Here is a 20549-nt window from a genome sequence, read left to right as displayed (position 1 = left end):
CAGCGAAACTTAGAGCTTTTTATTGAGTATAACTTATTATAATAATTAAATTAAAATTATTCAATATGTTTTTATATATTTTATAATTTATTTTGTCTACCTGAATATAAAAATAAACCTTTGTTACGAAATTTTCTTCTATATTCATATTACACTTAAATACAACCTTATTATTATAAATAAATCCATCGATAATGTGCGAAGGTTGCGGCACGCATCCCTACAAGCAGGTAGAAAAGGGGACGTGGCCGGCCCGGAGATTTATGGCCCCGCCGGCACGATGGTACTGACTTTATAATACCTAATGATACAAAAAGTAAGTACCTAATAGTGTAGATCAAGCAGAAACGTCTGCGAACGATGCTATTGAGCTTAGAAACAAATTAAAAGTGGAATATTTCACTGTCTTGGGTGGGACTTGAACCCGCAACCTCTGGATGACTAGTAAAGTGCTCTGCCATCTGAGCTTTCAATATTTTTTCCCAAAAATAGGTAGGTATACTTTATACAGCCGTATCCAGACGAGCTGGGCAAATCGACCGATTTGATCAGGAAAATAATTGGCGCCAATCTCATCTAGCGACCACACGTTTTAATCACCAATTTGCATTCCAGATATTTCTTTCTTATAAAATTGGTATTTTTGTGTCCGCACCTGCTGATTTGATCGGTGAATTAAATTGGCGTTTATGTCCGCACGGCCCGATTCGATCGGACAATTTCATCAGATTGGCGAAAAATTGTCTCGTCTGGACTCCACTTACGGCACTTACTATAACTCAATTGACCGATGATAATTTTATCTCGTAGCAAAAAAGTTCAAAATAAAGCACCTAACCAACCATAGCTAACGGAAATAAGGTGCATATTATGTTTATGGCCTTGATTGTATGTACCTACTACAAATGAAATGGTGGCCCCAGACAGGGCGCCCGTCTGGCGCTCCGTGTGACTCATACTCTCAATGGCTTTTATTTGCCAAAATATGTCGGAATGGGCGGTCAGAGTTCATACAGTCATCGTGGTATGCTATAATTACTAATTGACAACTAATTACTTAGGTTCACTTAGGTTACAGTTACAGGCTCGAGTTACAAAGGATAATTTTATTATTGTTTGGTTGCTGTTGTTAAAATATGGTTACATGTTACAACAATGTTTTTTATGGCCATTGCAAGTAAAAATACGCTGGAAAAATAAAAAAGTAATCTATAAAAATTCGCGCTATAATTAACGAATGGTAGAAATATAGAGCTACCATTACTACCATTACAAAACCTTTAGTTTAGAAGTTTTTATACCCAACCTGGCAACACAGCACTTAACGTCATACATAGTCATAACGTCATTGTTGTCAATCTATGCAAGCTGCATTTCTATTTCTATTTCAATTAAAACCAACTGATTCCTCACAAACCATGGCTGAAAAGCCACCAGAAGAAGGCTATATATCCGTCGTGGACGAGGAACCAGAGATTTTCGAACTCCTAAAATGGGACGCGCCGCAAACGCAAAAGCATCATCAGAACCCCCATCCCGACCATCGGGGTTTGGAGAAAGGAGTTTATACTCAGTTAAAGGATAAATCTGAGCAGATGAATCAGCAGAAGGCACCAGAAGAGCCTATGGTGCAGGAAAAGAGGTCAAAGCCCGCGGAAACTGACCCGTTTGACCTGCCTGACCCAACGTTTATAGAGACGTATAGATTGTCGAAGGACTTGGCACGCGGTTTGATTGAGGAGTTGAAGCCTGTGATGCCCGAGTCTACGAAGTCTATCGAGTTCTCCGTTGAGAGCAAGGTTTGTTGTGTATATGTTTTAACTCAACTGACAAGTTTCAAAGCAATTTTTTGGCCTGTAGTGTATACTTTACTTGTTTTGATAGCACTCACAAAATCATAATCAAGTAGATTCATAGTAGATGTTGTAGCAAAGGCTCAAAACATAAAGCGTATGTTTAGTTGCATATACATTAACAGTTTTAAACCATTTTAAATCTTATAAAATTAACTTAAACATAGCTTCTAATCACACGCTGGCCAGTTAAATAGACAAAGCTGTAAAAATCCTTTTTGCTTTGTGTAATTATCATTATCACTGACTATTTTCTCAAAATTTGTGGATTATAATGACCTAAAAATCATCTTCAGGCTGAAAGTTTGAGTATGAACAATCTGTGTTACTATTGAAAAAGATCTGTTGTGACTAAAAGCTAAACTCTCATAATAAGAAGTAACATCTAGGCAGTGGAGTAGCTAGTGGGCGAAGTGGGCCATCGCCCACAGCCTCGCACCCTAAGAGGGGACTCGCACAGTGAAAGAAAAGGGCCTCGCAGATGCGATTTCTTCCATGGCTAAATTAGTTCACGCTACGCCACTGCATCTAGGTTAGACAGAGTAGAGCCACTATTAGACCTGTTCAATGTTCTGTAATTTGTTCATATTACGCTGGTTTCCATAATTTCCACCTGTGGTGTATATTTATCCTCGTAAGTCCTGTGTTTTTCCAACAGCAGTAGTCATATCTGCCGGCTCTATACCAAGTACAAACCAAGAATAGTGCTTCAGACCGAAACAAAAAGATGCCGATTTTAGAGATTTTTTGAAGTGGGGTCTTATTTTCAGTATTTTTTATGGTATGTTTATTATGTATGGCACCTCTTTAAGAAGGAAATTATTGAAAATATTTTGTACTTGTGTGAGTACATTGGGTTTTTACACAGTATAATAAAAAAGTTAAAGGATTTATTTAATATTAAAATTAAATCATATATTTTCTCTAAACATCACTAAAGAAAAAATGTTACTTTATTACAACATAACTAATCTTCTTCTTATAAAAAGGTGAATTAAAAAACCTCTTTTTATTATTTTAATATCATACTACATCTACGAAGGTTGGATTTGGGTGTTCAAAATCTGGACTAGATCTCCAGACCTACCCCTTGCACTTTGCCCACGTCGCGCTCTTGTGCACTTGTGCTTCTACCACGGCTTCGCCCACCTCATTGACCACGAGCACTTTGAAATCGATGACTAGATACACGTCCGGGTACTACAACTTCTATTTCTCCATCTTCATATTCCGAAAACGAAGAAAAGTCCCTATTTGATTCTTGGTCGGGTTCAGATATAAACATATCTTCATTATCCGAGTCCTTGATTATCTGAGTCCTAGTTATTGAGAAGTTGTGATATTTGCTATTCATCAAACGCTAGAATAAGAAAAAAAATACTTGTAAGTTAGACCGAACGTACTACCGTAAGTACAAATTATTTTGCCCAATCACGACCCTCCTTAAATATACAGGTTTCTTTGAAATATTGTTTATTTTACAATATTTATAATTTAAATATACTAATACATTCGTATGACAACAGAAAAAACAAGTGATTACTTGAATATAAACCGATTATCTTACCTCGTGCTGGCCAGCGACCTGACTTTGTGGCCATCTTGCGAAAAAGTGACACTGACACTGACAGTTGACTTTACCTGTCTAACATGGCGAAATTGACCATAGAATATAGAATGAGAATGACCGTGTCAGTGTTGCCGTTGTAAAAAAACTACCCGGTAAATGGGGAATGAAAAATTTGTTCTTGAGTAAGTACATTAGGCAGTTAAGCCATCTATGTAGTTAAAATGTCAGGTCTGAAGTGCTATCCTTAATTTGTACTTGTACAAGTACGCGGGGACTTACGAGGTTATACAAAAATAAATATACAAATTTGTATTTCAGGTAATGGCAGCTCTAGCATTCTTCGCAACGGGCAAATACCAGAAGTCAATCCACGGAAAGACGGACCCGAACATAACCCAGTACTTTGTGTTATCAGCCGTCACACAAGTTACGGAGGCCTTGAACAATCCAGCTCTAGTGAAGAAATACATACACTTCCCGCATCTGAGAGTGGAGAGGGACAATCTTAAAGCTAGGTTTGTATAGTTAGACTAAGATAAGTCTGCAACGATTTTGATAGCGCACGCAGTGCAAGTGTTATTTCATACTTCGTAATTTCAACGAAGTTTGAGTTTTGATGTTCAAAATAACACTTGCACTGCATGTGCTATCAAAATTGTTGCAGACTTATTTTGGTCTAACTTTATGTGCTTTAGTAGAATTAGACAAAATGTGAGGCAAAACTTTTTGATCATACCAAAAATTTACTAGATTTTTTTATGCTTTAATTGTAATGAAATGTGCCAAATTTGAGGTTTCTATATGCAATTTGGGGTCATCCATAAATAACATTAATTCCATGTTTTTTTTACATATCATATTTTCTTGACTTCCCGCCGTCTAAACGTGTGATGTAATAAATGGATGACCCTTTTTAAGTTATCCCTTAAACCTATATTCACATAATAATTTACTAAAGTCGACATCATAGCTATGCTCACGCTTTTTGTAAAATTGTATTGTATTGTAAATATAGAAAAACTTTAAATCTTAAAATAATTATTTTTCATTAATTTTCTTCCTGTATTGCCACTACTTATTCAGAGCAAATGCCGTTGAGAATGCTAATTGTGTTTTTTTAAGGTTCTACATGAAGTATGGAGTCCCAAATGTCGTCGGCTGCATAGAGTGCACGCACGTGCCTATAGCGCGGCCCGATGTTGACCAGAAGAGCCATTTCAACAAGTCATACCACTCCAAGAAGGCACAGATTGTGAGTATGGCCATAGAGAAATATAGTAAGACAAGAGTGCTCACTCCATACATCAGTTCAGACTATTAATTTCAGTGTCTACATCTAGCATCGAGTAGCGGAACTATCAGTACTGCTACTTGACAATAGATGTACCACCGACCGGAAAGTCTTATCTCAACAGCATAAGACTTTCCGGTCGGTGCTACATCTATTGTCAAGTAGCAAAACTGATAGTTCCGCTACTCGATGCTAGATGCTAATAGTCTTTTTGGTACTAAAACTGATGTATGGAGTGAGCACTCTATGTATTTTTTTCTCTATGGTATGGCCAAAGATGAATGACAATAAAATCCGAAATAATTATGTGAATTATGTCCTTGTAAGGTCCACCCCACACTAGCGTCTCTCGAGCGTCGTCTAGCCAACTCTATGGTTGCGCAGTGACGCCACTTACGATAGCGCTAACTAGACGCCAACGCTCAAAAGACGCTAGTGTGGCGTCTCTCTAAACACTACCCTAATTCATAAAACTTTACGAGCCTGATTTAGTTAAATTATGTTTTAACCCTTTTTCTTAGGGCTCATTTAGACGGCTTTGGAACTCGCATGCAAGTTTCACTTACATTACGTCATTTGATCTGTTGGCTGAATTTATGTAACCACAATGGTTCGCAATGTAACTAAAATCGTATACGAGTTCGCGTGCCGTCTAAACGAGTAAAGGCTCGTTTAGAATACATACGTGTAAGGCCTGAGTGGACGCTCGAAGCGGAGCGTTCGGCGGGGCGTGCAGCGTGGCTGTGGGCTCACGCGTGATGTGAGCAGCGTGCACTAAGGCCACTCCTATACGCTTGCATTTGTTTAACATGCACGCCGCACGCCCCGCCCCGCTGCACGCCCAACTCGAGCGTCCACTCAGGCCTTACACTAAATCAAAATGACAGATAAAGACACGATTCATAGCGAACCTTAATTCTTACTCATACTTCTTTCAGATTTGCGACAGCGACCTGAACATCATCAGCGTGGACGCGATCCCCGGCGGGTTGCACTCTCACGACACTATACTCAACCAGCACGCGGTCAAGAATGACCTCGAGAGCCTTAACAACTCGGGGGAGCAGTGCTGGCTTATTGGTGAGCTTTATATTTGTCATACATTTGCGACAGCGACCTGAACATCATCAGCGTGGACGCGATCCCCGGCGGGTTGCACTCACACAACACTATACTCAACCAGCACGCGGTCAAGAACGATCTCGAGAGCCTTAACAACTCGGGGGAGCAGTGCTGGCTTATTGGTTAGTTTTGGTTTCTTAAAATTTGAGATTTGTTTCTTCCTAGCGCTGTATACCGGCTTTTTGCCATAGCTTCCTCACGATGTTTTCCTTCACTGAAACGCGACCTGGCCATACCTATATTTGTATCTATGAAACATTTAATATTTCTTAAGGAAACTTAAACTGTGTTTACGTGTTTACACATCCCTTAAGTTAAGATGACGTCTTTGTTGAAGTGCATGGTGGGAAAAATACAAGTATAACGATAACGCACGGCGTTCTTACACCACTTGTTCTTACAGTTTGAGAGTTTTTGTCAACTATCATATCCAATATACGAGTATCCCATAGTCGCCAGTCATGCACAGAGCAAATAATGATAAAAAAACACGCCCTAAAACTGTAACCTCTTTCCAGGTGGCCCTCACTACTCCCAAAAGCCGTACATAATGACCCCCATACCGAAGATCACGAAGAAATCCCCCGTGTCACCAGAGAAGTACTACTCGACCGTACACACACAGACACACAGCGTCATCCTGGAGGCCATTAAACAGCTGAAGAGCAGATGGAAGTGTCTGCAAGCTACTTGTAACAAGCAGTACGACCCTAATACTGGTAAGTAGTACTCGACCGTACACACACAGACACACAGCGTCATCCTGGAGGCCATTAAACAGCTGAAGAGCAGATGGAAGTGTCTGCAAGCTACTAGTAACAAGCAGTACGACCCTAATACTGGTAAGTAGTACTCGACCACACACACACAGACACACAGCGTCATCCTGGAGGCCATTAAACAGCTGAAGAGCAGATGGAAGTGTCTGCAAGCTACTTGTAACAAGCAGTACGACCCTAATACTGGTAAGTAGTACTCGACCACACACACACAGACACACAGCGTCATCCTGGAGGCCATTAAACAGCTGAAGAGCAGATGGAAGTGTCTGCAAGCTACTAGTAACAAGCAGTACGACCCTAATACTGGTAAGTAGTACTCGACCACACACACACAGACACACAGCGTCATCCTGGAGGCCATTAAACAGCTGAAGAGCAGATGGAAGTGTCTGCAAGCTACTAGTAACAAGCAGTACGACCCTAATACTGGTAAGTAGTACTCGACCACACACACACAGACACACAGCGTCATCCTGGAGGCCATTAAACAGCTGAAGAGCAGATGGAAGTGTCTGCAAGCTACTAGTAACAAGCAGTACGACCCTAATACTGGTAAGTAGTACTCGACCACACACACACAGACACACAGCGTCATCCTGGAGGCCATTAAACAGCTGAAGAGCAGATGGAAGTGTCTGCAAGCTACTAGTAACAAGCAGTACGACCCTAATACTGGTAAGTAGTACTCGACCACACACACACAGACACACAGCGTCATCCTGGAGGCCATTAAACAGCTGAAGAGCAGATGGAAGTGTCTGCAAGCTACTAGTAACAAGCAGTACGACCCTAATACTGGTAAGTAGTACTCGACCACACACACACAGACACACAGCGTCATCCTGGAGGCCATTAAACAGCTGAAGAGCAGATGGAAGTGTCTGCAAGCTACTTGTAACAAGCAGTACGACCCTAATACTGGTAAGTAGTACTCGACCACACACACACAGACACACAGCGTCATCCTGGAGGCCATTAAACAGCTGAAGAGCAGATGGAAGTGTCTGCAAGCTACTTGTAACAAGCAGTACGACCCTAATACTGGTAAGTAGTACTCGACCACACACACACAGACACACAGCGTCATCCTGGAGGCCATTAAACAGCTGAAGAGCAGATGGAAGTGTCTGCAAGCTACTTGTAACAAGCAGTACGACCCTAATACTGGTAAGTAGTACTCGACCACACACACACACACACAGACACACAGCGTCATCCTGGAGGCCATTAAACAGCTGAAGAGCAGATGGAAGTGTCTGCAAGCTACTAGTAACAAGCAGTACGACCCTAATACTGGTAAGTAGTACTCGACCACACACACACAGACACACAGCGTCATCCTGGAGGCCATTAAACAGCTGAAGAGCAGATGGAAGTGTCTGCAAGCTACTTGTAACAAGCAGTACGACCCTAATACTGGTAAGTAGTACTCGACCACACACACACAGACACACAGCGTCATCCTGGAGGCCATTAAACAGCTGAAGAGCAGATGGAAGTGTCTGCAAGCTACTTGTAACAAGCAGTACGACCCTAATACTGGTAAGTAGTACTCGACCACACACACACACACACAGACACACAGCGTCATCCTGGAGGCCATTAAACAGCTGAAGAGCAGATGGAAGTGTCTGCAAGCTACTAGTAACAAGCAGTACGACCCTAATACTGGTAAGTAGTACTCGACCACACACACACAGACACACAGCGTCATCCTGGAGGCCATTAAACAGCTGAAGAGCAGATGGAAGTGTCTGCAAGCTACTAGTAACAAGCAGTACGACCCTAATACTGGTAAGTAGTACTCGACCACACACACACAGACACACAGCGTCATCCTGGAGGCCATTAAACAGCTGAAGAGCAGATGGAAGTGTCTGCAAGCTACTAGTAACAAGCAGTACGACCCTAATACTGGTAAGTAGTACTCGACCACACACACACACACACAGACACACAGCGTCATCCTGGAGGCCATTAAACAGCTGAAGAGCAGATGGAAGTGTCTGCAAGCTACTAGTAACAAGCAGTACGACCCTAATACTGGTAAGTAGTACTCGACCACACACACACAGACACACAGCGTCATCCTGGAGGCCATTAAACAGCTGAAGAGCAGATGGAAGTGTCTGCAAGCTACTAGTAACAAGCAGTACGACCCTAATACTGGTAAGTAGTACTCGACCACACACACACAGACACACAGCGTCATCCTGGAGGCCATTAAACAGCTGAAGAGCAGATGGAAGTGTCTGCAAGCTACTAGTAACAAGCAGTACGACCCTAATACTGGTAAGTAGTACTCGACCACACACACACAGACACACAGCGTCATCCTGGAGGCCATTAAACAGCTGAAGAGCAGATGGAAGTGTCTGCAAGCTACTAGTAACAAGCAGTACGACCCTAATACTGGTAAGTAGTACTCGACCACACACACACAGACACACAGCGTCATCCTGGAGGCCATTAAACAGCTGAAGAGCAGATGGAAGTGTCTGCAAGCTACTAGTAACAAGCAGTACGACCCTAATACTGGTAAGTAGTACTCGACCACACACACACAGACACACAGCGTCATCCTGGAGGCCATTAAACAGCTGAAGAGCAGATGGAAGTGTCTGCAAGCTACTTGTAACAAGCAGTACGACCCTAATACTGGTAAGTAGTACTCGACCACACACACACAGACACACAGCGTCATCCTGGAGGCCATTAAACAGCTGAAGAGCAGATGGAAGTGTCTGCAAGCTACTTGTAACAAGCAGTACGACCCTAATACTGGTAAGTAGTACTCGACCACACACACACAGACACACAGCGTCATCCTGGAGGCCATTAAACAGCTGAAGAGCAGATGGAAGTGTCTGCAAGCTACTTGTAACAAGCAGTACGACCCTAATACTGGTAAGTAGTACTCGACCACACACACACAGACACACAGCGTCATCCTGGAGGCCATTAAACAGCTGAAGAGCAGATGGAAGTGTCTGCAAGCTACTTGTAACAAGCAGTACGACCCTAATACTGGTAAGTAGTACTCGACCACACACACACAGACACACAGCGTCATCCTGGAGGCCATTAAACAGCTGAAGAGCAGATGGAAGTGTCTGCAAGCTACTTGTAACAAGCAGTACGACCCTAATACTGGTAAGTAGTACTCGACCGTACACACACAGACACACAGCGTCATCCTGGAGGCCATTAAACAGCTGAAGAGCAGATGGAAGTGTCTGCAAGCTACTTGTAACAAGCAGTACGACCCTAATACTGGTAAGTAGTACTCGACCACACACACACAGACACACAGCGTCATCCTGGAGGCCATTAAACAGCTGAAGAGCAGATGGAAGTGTCTGCAAGCTACTTGTAACAAGCAGTACGACCCTAATACTGGTAAGTAGTACTCGACCACACACACACAGACACAGCGTCATCTTGGAGGCCATTAAACAGCTGAAGAGCAGATGGAAGTGTCTGCAAGGTACTTGTAACAAGCAGTACGACCCTAATACTGGTAAGTAGTACTCGACCACACACACACAGACACACAGCGTCATCCTGAAGGCCATTAAACAGCTGAAGAGCAGATGGAAGTGTCTGCAACCTACTTGTAACAAGCAGTACGACCCTAATACTGGTAAGTAGTACTCGACCACACACACACAGACACACAGCGTCATCCTGGAGGCCATTAAACAGCTGAAGAGCAGATGGAAGTGTCTGCAAGCTACTTGTAACAAGCAGTACGACCCTAATACTGGTAAGTAGTACTCGACCACACACACAGACACACAGCGTCATCCTGAAGGCCATTAAACAGCTGAAGAGCAGATGGAAGTGTCTGCAAGCTACTTGTAACAAGCAGTACGACCCTAATACTGGTAAGTAGTACTCGACCACACACACACAGACACACAGCGTCATCCTGGAGGCCATTAAACAGCTGAAGAGCAGATGGAAGTGTCTGCAAGCTACTTGTAACAAGCAGTACGACCCTAATACTGGTAAGTAGTACTCGACCACACACACAGACACACAGCGTCATCCTGAAGGCCATTAAACAGCTGAAGAGCAGATGGAAGTGTCTGCAAGCTACTTGTAACAAGCAGTACGACCCTAATACTGGTAAGTAGTACTCGACCACACACACACAGACACACAGCGTCATCCTGAAGGCCATTAAACAGCTGAAGAGCAGATGGAAGTGTCTGCAAGCTACTTGTAACAAGCAGTACGACCCTAATACTGGTAAGTAGTACTCGACCACACACACACAGACACACAGCGTCATCCTGGAGGCCATTAAACAGCTGAAGAGCAGATGGAAGTGTCTGCAAGCTACTTGTAACAAGCAGTACGACCCTAATACTGGTAAGTAGTACTCGACCACACAGACACACAGCGTCATCCTGGAGGCGATCAAACAGCTGAAGAGCAGATGGTAGTGTCTGCAAGCTACTTGTAACAAGCAGTACGACCCTAATACTGGTAAGTAGTACTCGACCACACACACACAGACACACAGCGTCATCTTGGAGACCATTAAACAGCTGAAGAGCAGATGGAAGTGTCTGCAAGCTACTTGTAACAAGCAGTACGACCCTAATACTGGTAAGTAGTACTCGACCACACACACACAGACACACAGCGTCATCTTGGAGACCATTAAACAGCTGAAGAGCAGATGGAAGTGTCTGCAAGGTACTTGTAACAAGCAGTACGACCCTAATACTGGTAAGTAGTACTCGACCACACACACACAGACACACAGCGTCATCCTGGAGGCCATTAAACAGCTGAAGAGCAGATGGAAGTGTCTGCAAGCTACTAGTAACAAGCAGTACGACCCTAATACTGGTAAGTAGTACTCGACCACACACACACACACACAGACACACAGCGTCATCCTGGAGGCCATTAAACAGCTGAAGAGCAGATGGAAGTGTCTGCAAGCTACTTGTAACAAGCAGTACGACCCTAATACTGGTAAGTAGTACTCGACCACACAGACACAGACACACAGCGTCATCCTGGAGGCCATTAAACAGCTGAAGAGCAGATGGAAGTGTCTGCAAGCTACTAGTAACAAGCAGTACGACCCTAATACTGGTAAGTAGTACTCGACCACACACACACATACACAGACACACAGCGTCATCCTGGAGGCCATTAAACAGCTGAAGAGCAGATGGAAGTGTCTGCAAGCTACTTGTAACAAGCAGTACGACCCTAATACTGGTAAGTAGTACTCGACCACACACACACAGACACACAGCGTCATCCTGGAGGCCATTAAACAGCTGAAGAGCAGATGGAAGTGTCTGCAAGCTACTTGTAACAAGCAGTACGACCCTAATACTGGTAAGTAGTACTCGACCACACACACACAGACACGCAGCGTCATCCTGGAGGCCATTAAACAGCTGAAGAGCAGATGGAAGTGTCTGCAAGCTACTTGTAACAAGCAGTACGACCCTAATACTGGTAAGTAGTACTCGACCACACACACACAGACACACAGCGTCATCCTGGAGGCCATTAAACAGCTGAAGAGCAGATGGAAGTGTCTGCAAGCTACTTGTAACAAGCAGTACGACCCTAATACTGGTAAGTAGTACTCGACCACACACACACACACAGACACACAGCGTCATCCTGGAGGCCATTAAACAGCTGAAGAGCAGATGGAAGTGTCTGAAAGCTACTTGTAACAAGCAGTACGACCCTAATACTGGTAAGTAGTACTCGACCACACACACACAGACACACAGCGTCATCTTGGAGACCATTAAACAGCTGAAGAGCAGATGGAAGTGTCTGCAAGGTACTTGTAACAAGCAGTACGACCCTAATACTGGTAAGTAGTACTCGACCACACACACACAGACACACAGCGTCATCCTGGAGGCCATTAAACAGCTGAAGAGCAGATGGAAGTGTCTGCAAGCTACTAGTAACAAGCAGTACGACCCTAATACTGGTAAGTAGTACTCGACCACACACACACAGACACACAGCGTCATCCTGGAGGCCATTAAACAGCTGAAGAGCAGATGGAAGTGTCTGCAAGCTACTTGTAACAAGCAGTACGACCCTAATACTGGTAAGTAGTACTCGACCACACACACACAGACACACAGCGTCATCCTGGAGGCGATCAAACAGCTGAAGAGCAGATGGAAGTGTCTGCAAGCTACTTGTAACAAGCAGTACGACCCTAATACTGGTAAGTACTAATTTTTCTTTAAACGAAATTTATCCACCCATGAACGTCTACAACTCTAGAGGTGTCACATGCGCACAACTTATTATATCGATCGTGGTTACTAATTCATCAGAATCCAAATAAAACTATTCAATAATACATTTAATTTCTGACTCAAGTCCCGGAATAAATAATAGTACTAGGTACAGAAGATTCACTTTCTAACAAAACGCGTCTATTACGACAGATATGACCGCTAGGTGGCGCAAGCGCGAGTAGGCGTCCGTTCCGTAGCAGTGCGCGGCAACTACTATGGCTAGACACCAACATTGGTGTGGGTAGGAACTTGTAGCGATGCGACGAAATCGCGGAGTGAGCCACGCCTGCTGAAGTTCAATCTTACCTTGTATATTTTTAGGGTTCCGTACCCAAAGGGTAAAAACGGTACCCTATTACTAAGACTCCGCTGTCCGTCCGTCCGTCCGTCCGTCCGTCTGTCACCAGGCTGTATCTCACGAACCGTGATAGCTAGACAGTTGAAATTTTCACAGATGATGTATTTCTGTTGCCGCTATAACAACAAATACTAAAAACAGAATAAAATAAAGATTTAAGTGGGGCTCCCATACAACAAACGTGATTTTTGACCGAAGTTAAGCAACGTCGGGCGGGGTCAGTACTTGGATGGGTGACCGTTTTTTTGCTTGTTTTTTTTTTCTTGTTTTGCTCTATTTTTTGTTGATGGTGCGGAACCCTCCGTGCGCGAGTCCAACTCGCACTTGGCCGGTTTTTTATTCCTTACAACGTCTAGTAAAATAATCTTTTTTCAGTGTCCAACATGATAGTGGCATGCTGCATGCTGCACAATCTGTGCAACCGTCGAGGGCTCCCCGTTGCACCGCTCACACAGACCGAGGAACGGCTAGAAGCCATGAAGCAGAAGGTGGCCAATAGTCCGGTCTCGAGGAAGCAGGTCGAGGACCCCAAGGGAGTGCAAGCGAGACAGCTGCTGGTTGATCATCTATGGAATGAGCGGAAGGTTAGTACACATCGTGTTAGAGTGAGACATAGGTAGCGCTGCTCACACAGACCGAGGAACGGCTAGAAGCCATGAAACAGAAAGTGGCCAATAGTCCGGTGTCGAGGAAGCAGGTCGAGGACCCCAAGGGAGTGCAAGCGAGACAGCTGCTGGTTGATCATCTATGGAATGAACGGGTTAGTACACATCGTGTTAGAGTGAGACTTATAGGTAGCACTGCTCACACAGACCGAATAGAAGCCATGAAACAGAAGGTGGCCAATAGTCCGGTGTCGAGGAAGCAGGTCGAGGACCCCAAGGGAGTGCAAGCGAGACAGCTGCTGGTTGATCATCTATGGAATGAGCGGAAGGTTAGTACACATCGTGTTAGAGTGAGACTTATAGGTAGCACTGCTCACACAGACCGAATAGAAGCCATGAAACAGAAGGTGGCCAATAGTCCGGTGTCGAGGAAGCAGGTCGAAGACCCCAAAGGAGTGCAAGCGAGACAGCTGCTGGTTGATCATCTATGGAATGAGCGGAAGGTTAGTACACATCGTGTTAGAGTGAGACTTATAGGTAGCACTGCTCACACAGACCGAGGAACGGCTAGAAGCCATGAAACAGAAGGTGGCCAATAGTCCGCGAGGAAGCAGGTCGAAGACCCCAAAGGAGTGCAAGCGAGACAGCTGCTGGTTGATCATCTATGGAATGAACGGAAGGTTAGTACACATCGTGTTAGAGTGAGACTTATAGGTAGCACTGCTCACACAGACCGAATAGAAGCCATGAAACAGAAGGTGGCCAATAGTCCGGTGTCGAGGAAGCAGGTCGAGGACCCCAAGGGAGTGCAAGCGAGACAGCTGCTGGTTGATCATCTATGGAATGAGCGGAAGGTTAGTACACATCGTGTTAGAGTGAGACATAGGTAGCGCTGCTCACACAGACCGAGGAACGGCTAGAAGCCATGAAACAGAAAGTGGCCAATAGTCCGGTGTCGAGGAAGCAGGTCGAGGACCCCAAGGGAGTGCAAGCGAGACAGCTGCTGGTTGATCATCTATGGAATGAACGGAAGGTTAGTACACATCGTGTTAGAGTGAGACATATAGGTAGCACTGCTCACACAGACCGAATAGAAGCCATGAAACAGAAGGTGGCCAATAGTCCGGTGTCGAGGAAGCAGGTCGAGGACCCCAAGGGAGTGCAAGCGAGACAGCTGCTGGTTGATCATCTATGGAATGAACGGGTTAGTACACATCGTGTTAGAGTGAGACTTATAGGTAGCACTGCTCACACAGACCGAATAGAAGCCATGAAGCAGAAGGTGGCCAATAGTCCGGTGTCGAGGAAGCAGGTCGAGGACCCCAAGGGAGTGCAAGCGAGACAGCTGCTGGTTGATCATCTATGGAATGAACGGGTTAGTACACATCGTGTTAGAGTGAGACTTATAGGTAGCACTGCTCACACAGACCGAATAGAAGCCATGAAACAGAAGGTGGCCAATAGTCCGGTGTCGAGGAAGCAGGTCGAAGACCCCAAAGGAGTGCAAGCGAGACAGCTGCTGGTTGATCATCTATGGAATGAGCGGAAGGTTAGTACACATCGTGTTAGAGTGAGACTTATAGGTAGCACTGCTCACACAGACCGAATAGAAGCCATGAAACAGAAGGTGGCCAATAGTCCGGTGTCGAGGAAGCAGGTCGAGGACCCCAAGGGAGTGCAAGCGAGACAGCTGCTGGTTGATCATCTATGGAATGAGCGGAAGGTTAGTACACATCGTGTTAGAGTGAGACTTATAGGTAGCACTGCTCACACAGACCGAGGAACGGCTAGAAGCCATGAAACAGAAGGTGGCCAATAGTCCGCGAGGAAGCAGGTCGAAGACCCCAAAGGAGTGCAAGCGAGACAGCTGCTGGTTGATCATCTATGGAATGAACGGAAGGTAAGATAAAAAGTTTATTTACATGATGATGATGATGATTGAACCTTACTCAGATCAACTTAGCCCTAAACGTAAAGCTTATCCTATGGGTGCTAGGCGACGATATACATACTTATATACATAAAAAACACCCATGACTGTGAAACAAATATTTGTGTTCATCACACAAATAAATGCCCTTACCGGGATTCGAACCCAGGACCATCGGCTTCACACGCAGGGTCACTACCACCAGGCTAGACCGGAAAAAAATCATCAACTTTTTGGATTGATTTATTTTAACAGTTTTGAATGATTCACGGTTATTTTCACTAGACTTATATCGACCCGTTACCCGTGAACAAGATGCAAGTCATGCATGTTGTAACTGCGTCTAAATATCGAGAGCTCGAAAACAATACAAAAGCACAGAATAAGTAATAGTATTATCATACAGAACGGCCACGCACCGCCCCGCCCCGACTCGCATTACCTCGCCCCGCATGAATCTGACGGACTTCTGGCGTACTCTCAGTAGAGCGACTTACGCACACATACACAATGACGCGTGTACAGACGTGCCGCGCACACATATAAACGCAAATTATTTTTGATGTATGGCGTGTCCGCCCTGTGACAAAAGGTAATCACGGTTCATATCCCGGTCGATATAAGTCTAGTGATTTATTAGACTTTCCCTGTTACCAGGTGACCCCAGACTGCGGTAAAAAACGTAAGAAACCCGTCGAAGAGCGGCCACCACAGCCCCAGCCCACACACATCTTGCACACGCACACACAGCAGCCACACACGCACACACAGGTCACACAACACCAGCCCATCATGCACGAGCACCATTTGCATCATGATGACGTCAACAAGAGGCCGCGGATCGTAATGAACAACCCCACATACGGGCTGGGGGTAACGTCGGGGTGGGGCCATTTTCCCCCGCACTAATTTGAGCAAGAACGCACCGCAATAGTTGAGATAATAATCTTACAATATTCCAAATTTTATATTAAAGGAAAAAATGGAAAAATTACGCTTCCGGCAGGACTTGAACCCGCAACCTCCGCAATCCGTGCGTTAGCTCTGCCGATTGAGCTACGGAAGCCTACCAGAATCTTGCGAATTTTTCCATTCCTTCCCTCATGCATACACGCCTTTGGGGTGGCGTATAGCGACATCTACCGAGAGACGATCTACAATAATCCATCTAATAATCTATAATAATCTTACAATAATTCTGTCTTACAGAGAGCCATGTTTTTATAAAAAAAAGAATAATTATTTGAAATTACCAGAGGGCGGAATTGCTCATGGCAAAAATCAAACGTCAATAGAGTTGGAACGTTGAATTTTATCGACTATCGAATAAACTGAAATTAAATTTACCTAGCGTATCTTTATTTATTAATTAACAAAACTAAACCTCAAATCTATAAGTAAACAATAATAGACTTCATATGAACATTACGGAATAACATTTAAATAAAAGACAATATAAAACGATAATTTTAAAAACTACTTAACTTAGTACTGCATTATTAAAAGTAGCTAGTCAATTAAAGTCAGAAATGTAAAAGGTGACTGAACTTATCGATAGCTGAAAACGTCACTAAATTCAACGTTCCAACTCTATTGACGTTTGATTTTTGCCATGAGCAATTCCGCGCTCTGGAAATTACTTTAGGGGCTGTAATCCAGTAATTAAACCCTTTTTTGGCGTTCCTCTAAATTTGTCCATGAGTATATTTGCCATTCTCAATCAAAAGCGTATTTATTGTTGGTACGGTTGTCAATAAGGGCGCGTGTACACGGTTTTACGCGTCTCGTGTATAAAAAAAAAATACATAGCGCGAAGGTGCGGCGGCACCGTGTACAGGCGCCCTAAGGCGCTATTTCCATATGGCTTCAATTTGAAATCAACCTTATCGACAACCGAGAATGCGGTACCTTTTGATTGAAAAAGTCACATACATATACAGGGTGGCCCATTTAGATCGGTCAGTATGGGAAAATCTGAAACTATAAGACATAAGACGATCTCTTCTTAGGAACCATGTCATCGATTTTAGTAACAAGAAAAACTGCATTCATACATTAAAAAAAATATGTGTACTCAGCTCGGGAATCGAACCCGGACGTTTTGAAAAAAAAAATATCTAATATTATTTCTATTTAGATATCGATTGCGTAGGTCTTAAGCAGTAAATGTTACTATGAAACATGATGTCTGAAATGAATAAAATGCATTGTTTTCATATCCTTTAATTTATTTTAGTATGTTTTCGAAATGGCCACCATTTTTTTCAATACATTTTACATAAAAAAAATTAAATGTATGAATGCAGTTTTTCTTGTTACTAAAATCGATGACATGGTTCCTAAGAAGAGATCGTCGTATGTCTTATAGTTTCAGATTTTCCCATACTGACCGATCTAAATGGGCCACCCTGTATATTTTTCATTCTGACTGCACTACCAGCCTTTAAAGCATACTAAAGCATAGAAACAATTTTATTGGTTTACAAACAAAAATTACTTATTTTACTGTTTAGCTCGAAATCTAACATTACTTCGGCATTACCGAATGATATGTAGGTAACATACTGTTTATTTATATTGTAATTTAGTCTACTTAAGTTTTCTCGAATTATTTGTACTTTAAGTTAAATTAGTTTAGTTTTAAAAAGCAGCAGGCAGTTGTTTCAGTTGTTCGGCCGATGACATGATTCCATAGATTCAATAAAAAAAACCGGCCAAGTGCGAGTCGGACTCGCGCACGGAGGGTTCCGCACCATCAACAAAAAATAGAGCAAAACAAGAAAACAAAAACAAGCAAAAAAACGGTCACCCATCCAAGTACTGACCCCGCCCGACGTTGCTTAACTTCGGTCAAAAATCACGTTTGTTGTATGGGAGCCCCACTTAAATCTTTATTTTATTCTGTTTTTAGTATTTGTTGTTATAGCGGCAACAGAAATACATCATCTGTGAAAATTTCAACTGTCTAGCTATCACGGTTCGTGAGATACAGCCTGGTGACAGACGGACGGACAGCGGAGTCTTAGTAATAAGGTCCCGTTTTTACCCTTTGGGTACGGAACCCTAAAAAGCAGTACAGATGTAGTGCATAATTCTTTTCCATCGTATTTTCAAACATACGAACATATCTTACTATTTCAGTCAGTCTCAGTACAAAAAGTACTGAGGTTGACTGAAGTAGCAAGACAAATACGTTTCCGTAAAAGTACGATGTAAAACAATTATGCACTGGACGAATAATCGATTCATGTTTTTTTGTCATCTTTTTTCAATCGTTTAAAGTAGATTTTAGTTCGTTTTATTAGTCTGAAATGTGAATAAATTATTCACTCGCTTAGCTAGCAATAACTATATAACCCAGGCATAGAGAAAAAAATACATAGAGTGCTCTCTCCATACATCAGTTTTAGTACCAAAAAGACTATTAGCATCTAGCATCGAGTAGCGGAACTATCAGTACTGCTACTTGACAATAGATGTAGCACCGACCGGAAAGTCTTATGCTGTTGAGATAAGACTTTCCGGTCGGTACATCTATTGTCAAGTAGCAGTACTGATAGTTCCGCTACTCGATGCTAGATGTAGACACTGAAATTAATAGTCTGAACTGATGTATGGAGTGAGCACTCTTGTCTTACTATATTTCTCTTCTCTATGACCCAGGCCAGAAACAAATTAATTTAAGAAGTGGCAGCTGACGTTCACGAGGCTGGACTATATTTAAATGTCCTATAAATTTACGAGTTATCGACGAAGTTGGTGTTGGCCTGCGTTCAAATATTAGCGATCAGATATTGATCTAATGTCTATTTAGGTAGCTACAACACTGCCTTAAGCTTTGGATTCCTCCGAAAACGGTGCCGTCATATAGCGGCCGCAAAAGACGGCCGTCTTTACGGTGGCGACATGTGGAAAGTACCACGGCGTCATAACACACCGTCATCCACCAAGGTCAAAGCGGGAAATTTGAAAAATGTAGGCGCGATGGGATAACGTCCCATGGAAAATTTGAATTTCGCGCCTTTTCCTACTGACAAGATTTGCTTGACCATCTATAATTTACTTGGAGGATGAAATATCATCAGAAGAGGAAAATAATCGTAGTACGGAATCATTTATTCAAATCTCGTGTCATTTATTCAAAATGGCGTCACCGCTATGTAATAAAACGTTCACGAAACTATCGACACCGTCATGACGGCCGTCATCTTACGTTACGTTGACAGTCAACGTAACGTAACGCCGTCTAGGAAACCGGGCCATCTTGTTTACATAGACAACGTTCTAGTGACGTCATTCAACGCTATATAGCGGCCGTCATATCACGGCACCGTTTTCGAAGGAATCCAAAGCTTTAGAATTTGATGTTTAGATAAGTACAATGTTACTAATGAATTGAACAATTTAAAGTGTCATTCTATGGAACTTGCTAACTATGTAGGTAAACAAAAGTCACTAGTAAATAGGGAGTATTACTGCAATGTTTTGCCGCCAGAGTGCAGCACTAGTGACTTAAGTATACCATAGAGTAACTTGTACATACTGTACCTTAAACTGTTTTTTGACAAGTTTTCACAGACATTCAAATATGACATTGATACATCAAGGCGGTTTGCTTACAAAGGGCCTACCGGGGAACGCGAAATCGAAACTCAGCTATCTGCCTCTTTATCGCTCGAATATGCAAGAGTGATAGAGAGGTTAGATAACAAAATGTCGACTCTCGTTTG

The 20549-nt window shown here is 43.2% G+C and overlaps 1 protein-coding gene across 1 annotated transcript; it reads left to right on the top strand.

The window, feature by feature from the left end:
* The first annotated feature begins 1319 nt into the window (after window positions 1–1319).
* On the top strand, window positions 1320–16734 carry LOC134656361 (putative nuclease HARBI1). The gene is made up of 7 exons (XM_063511879.1): window positions 1320–1799; window positions 3742–3938; window positions 4546–4675; window positions 5653–5794; window positions 6355–6555; window positions 13660–13868; window positions 16477–16734. Exons 1-7 carry the CDS (start codon window positions 1362–1364, stop codon window positions 16726–16728), a joined length of 1569 nt encoding a protein of 522 aa, XP_063367949.1. The 5' UTR covers window positions 1320–1361; the 3' UTR covers window positions 16729–16734.
* The last annotated feature ends 3815 nt before the right edge of the window (window positions 16735–20549 follow it).

The sequence above is a fragment of the Cydia amplana genome, chromosome 18 (assembly GCF_948474715.1).
Source record: "Cydia amplana chromosome 18, ilCydAmpl1.1, whole genome shotgun sequence".
Taxonomy (NCBI): Eukaryota; Metazoa; Arthropoda; class Insecta; order Lepidoptera; family Tortricidae; genus Cydia; species Cydia amplana.
This window is presented reverse-complemented; position numbering and strand designations above follow the sequence as displayed.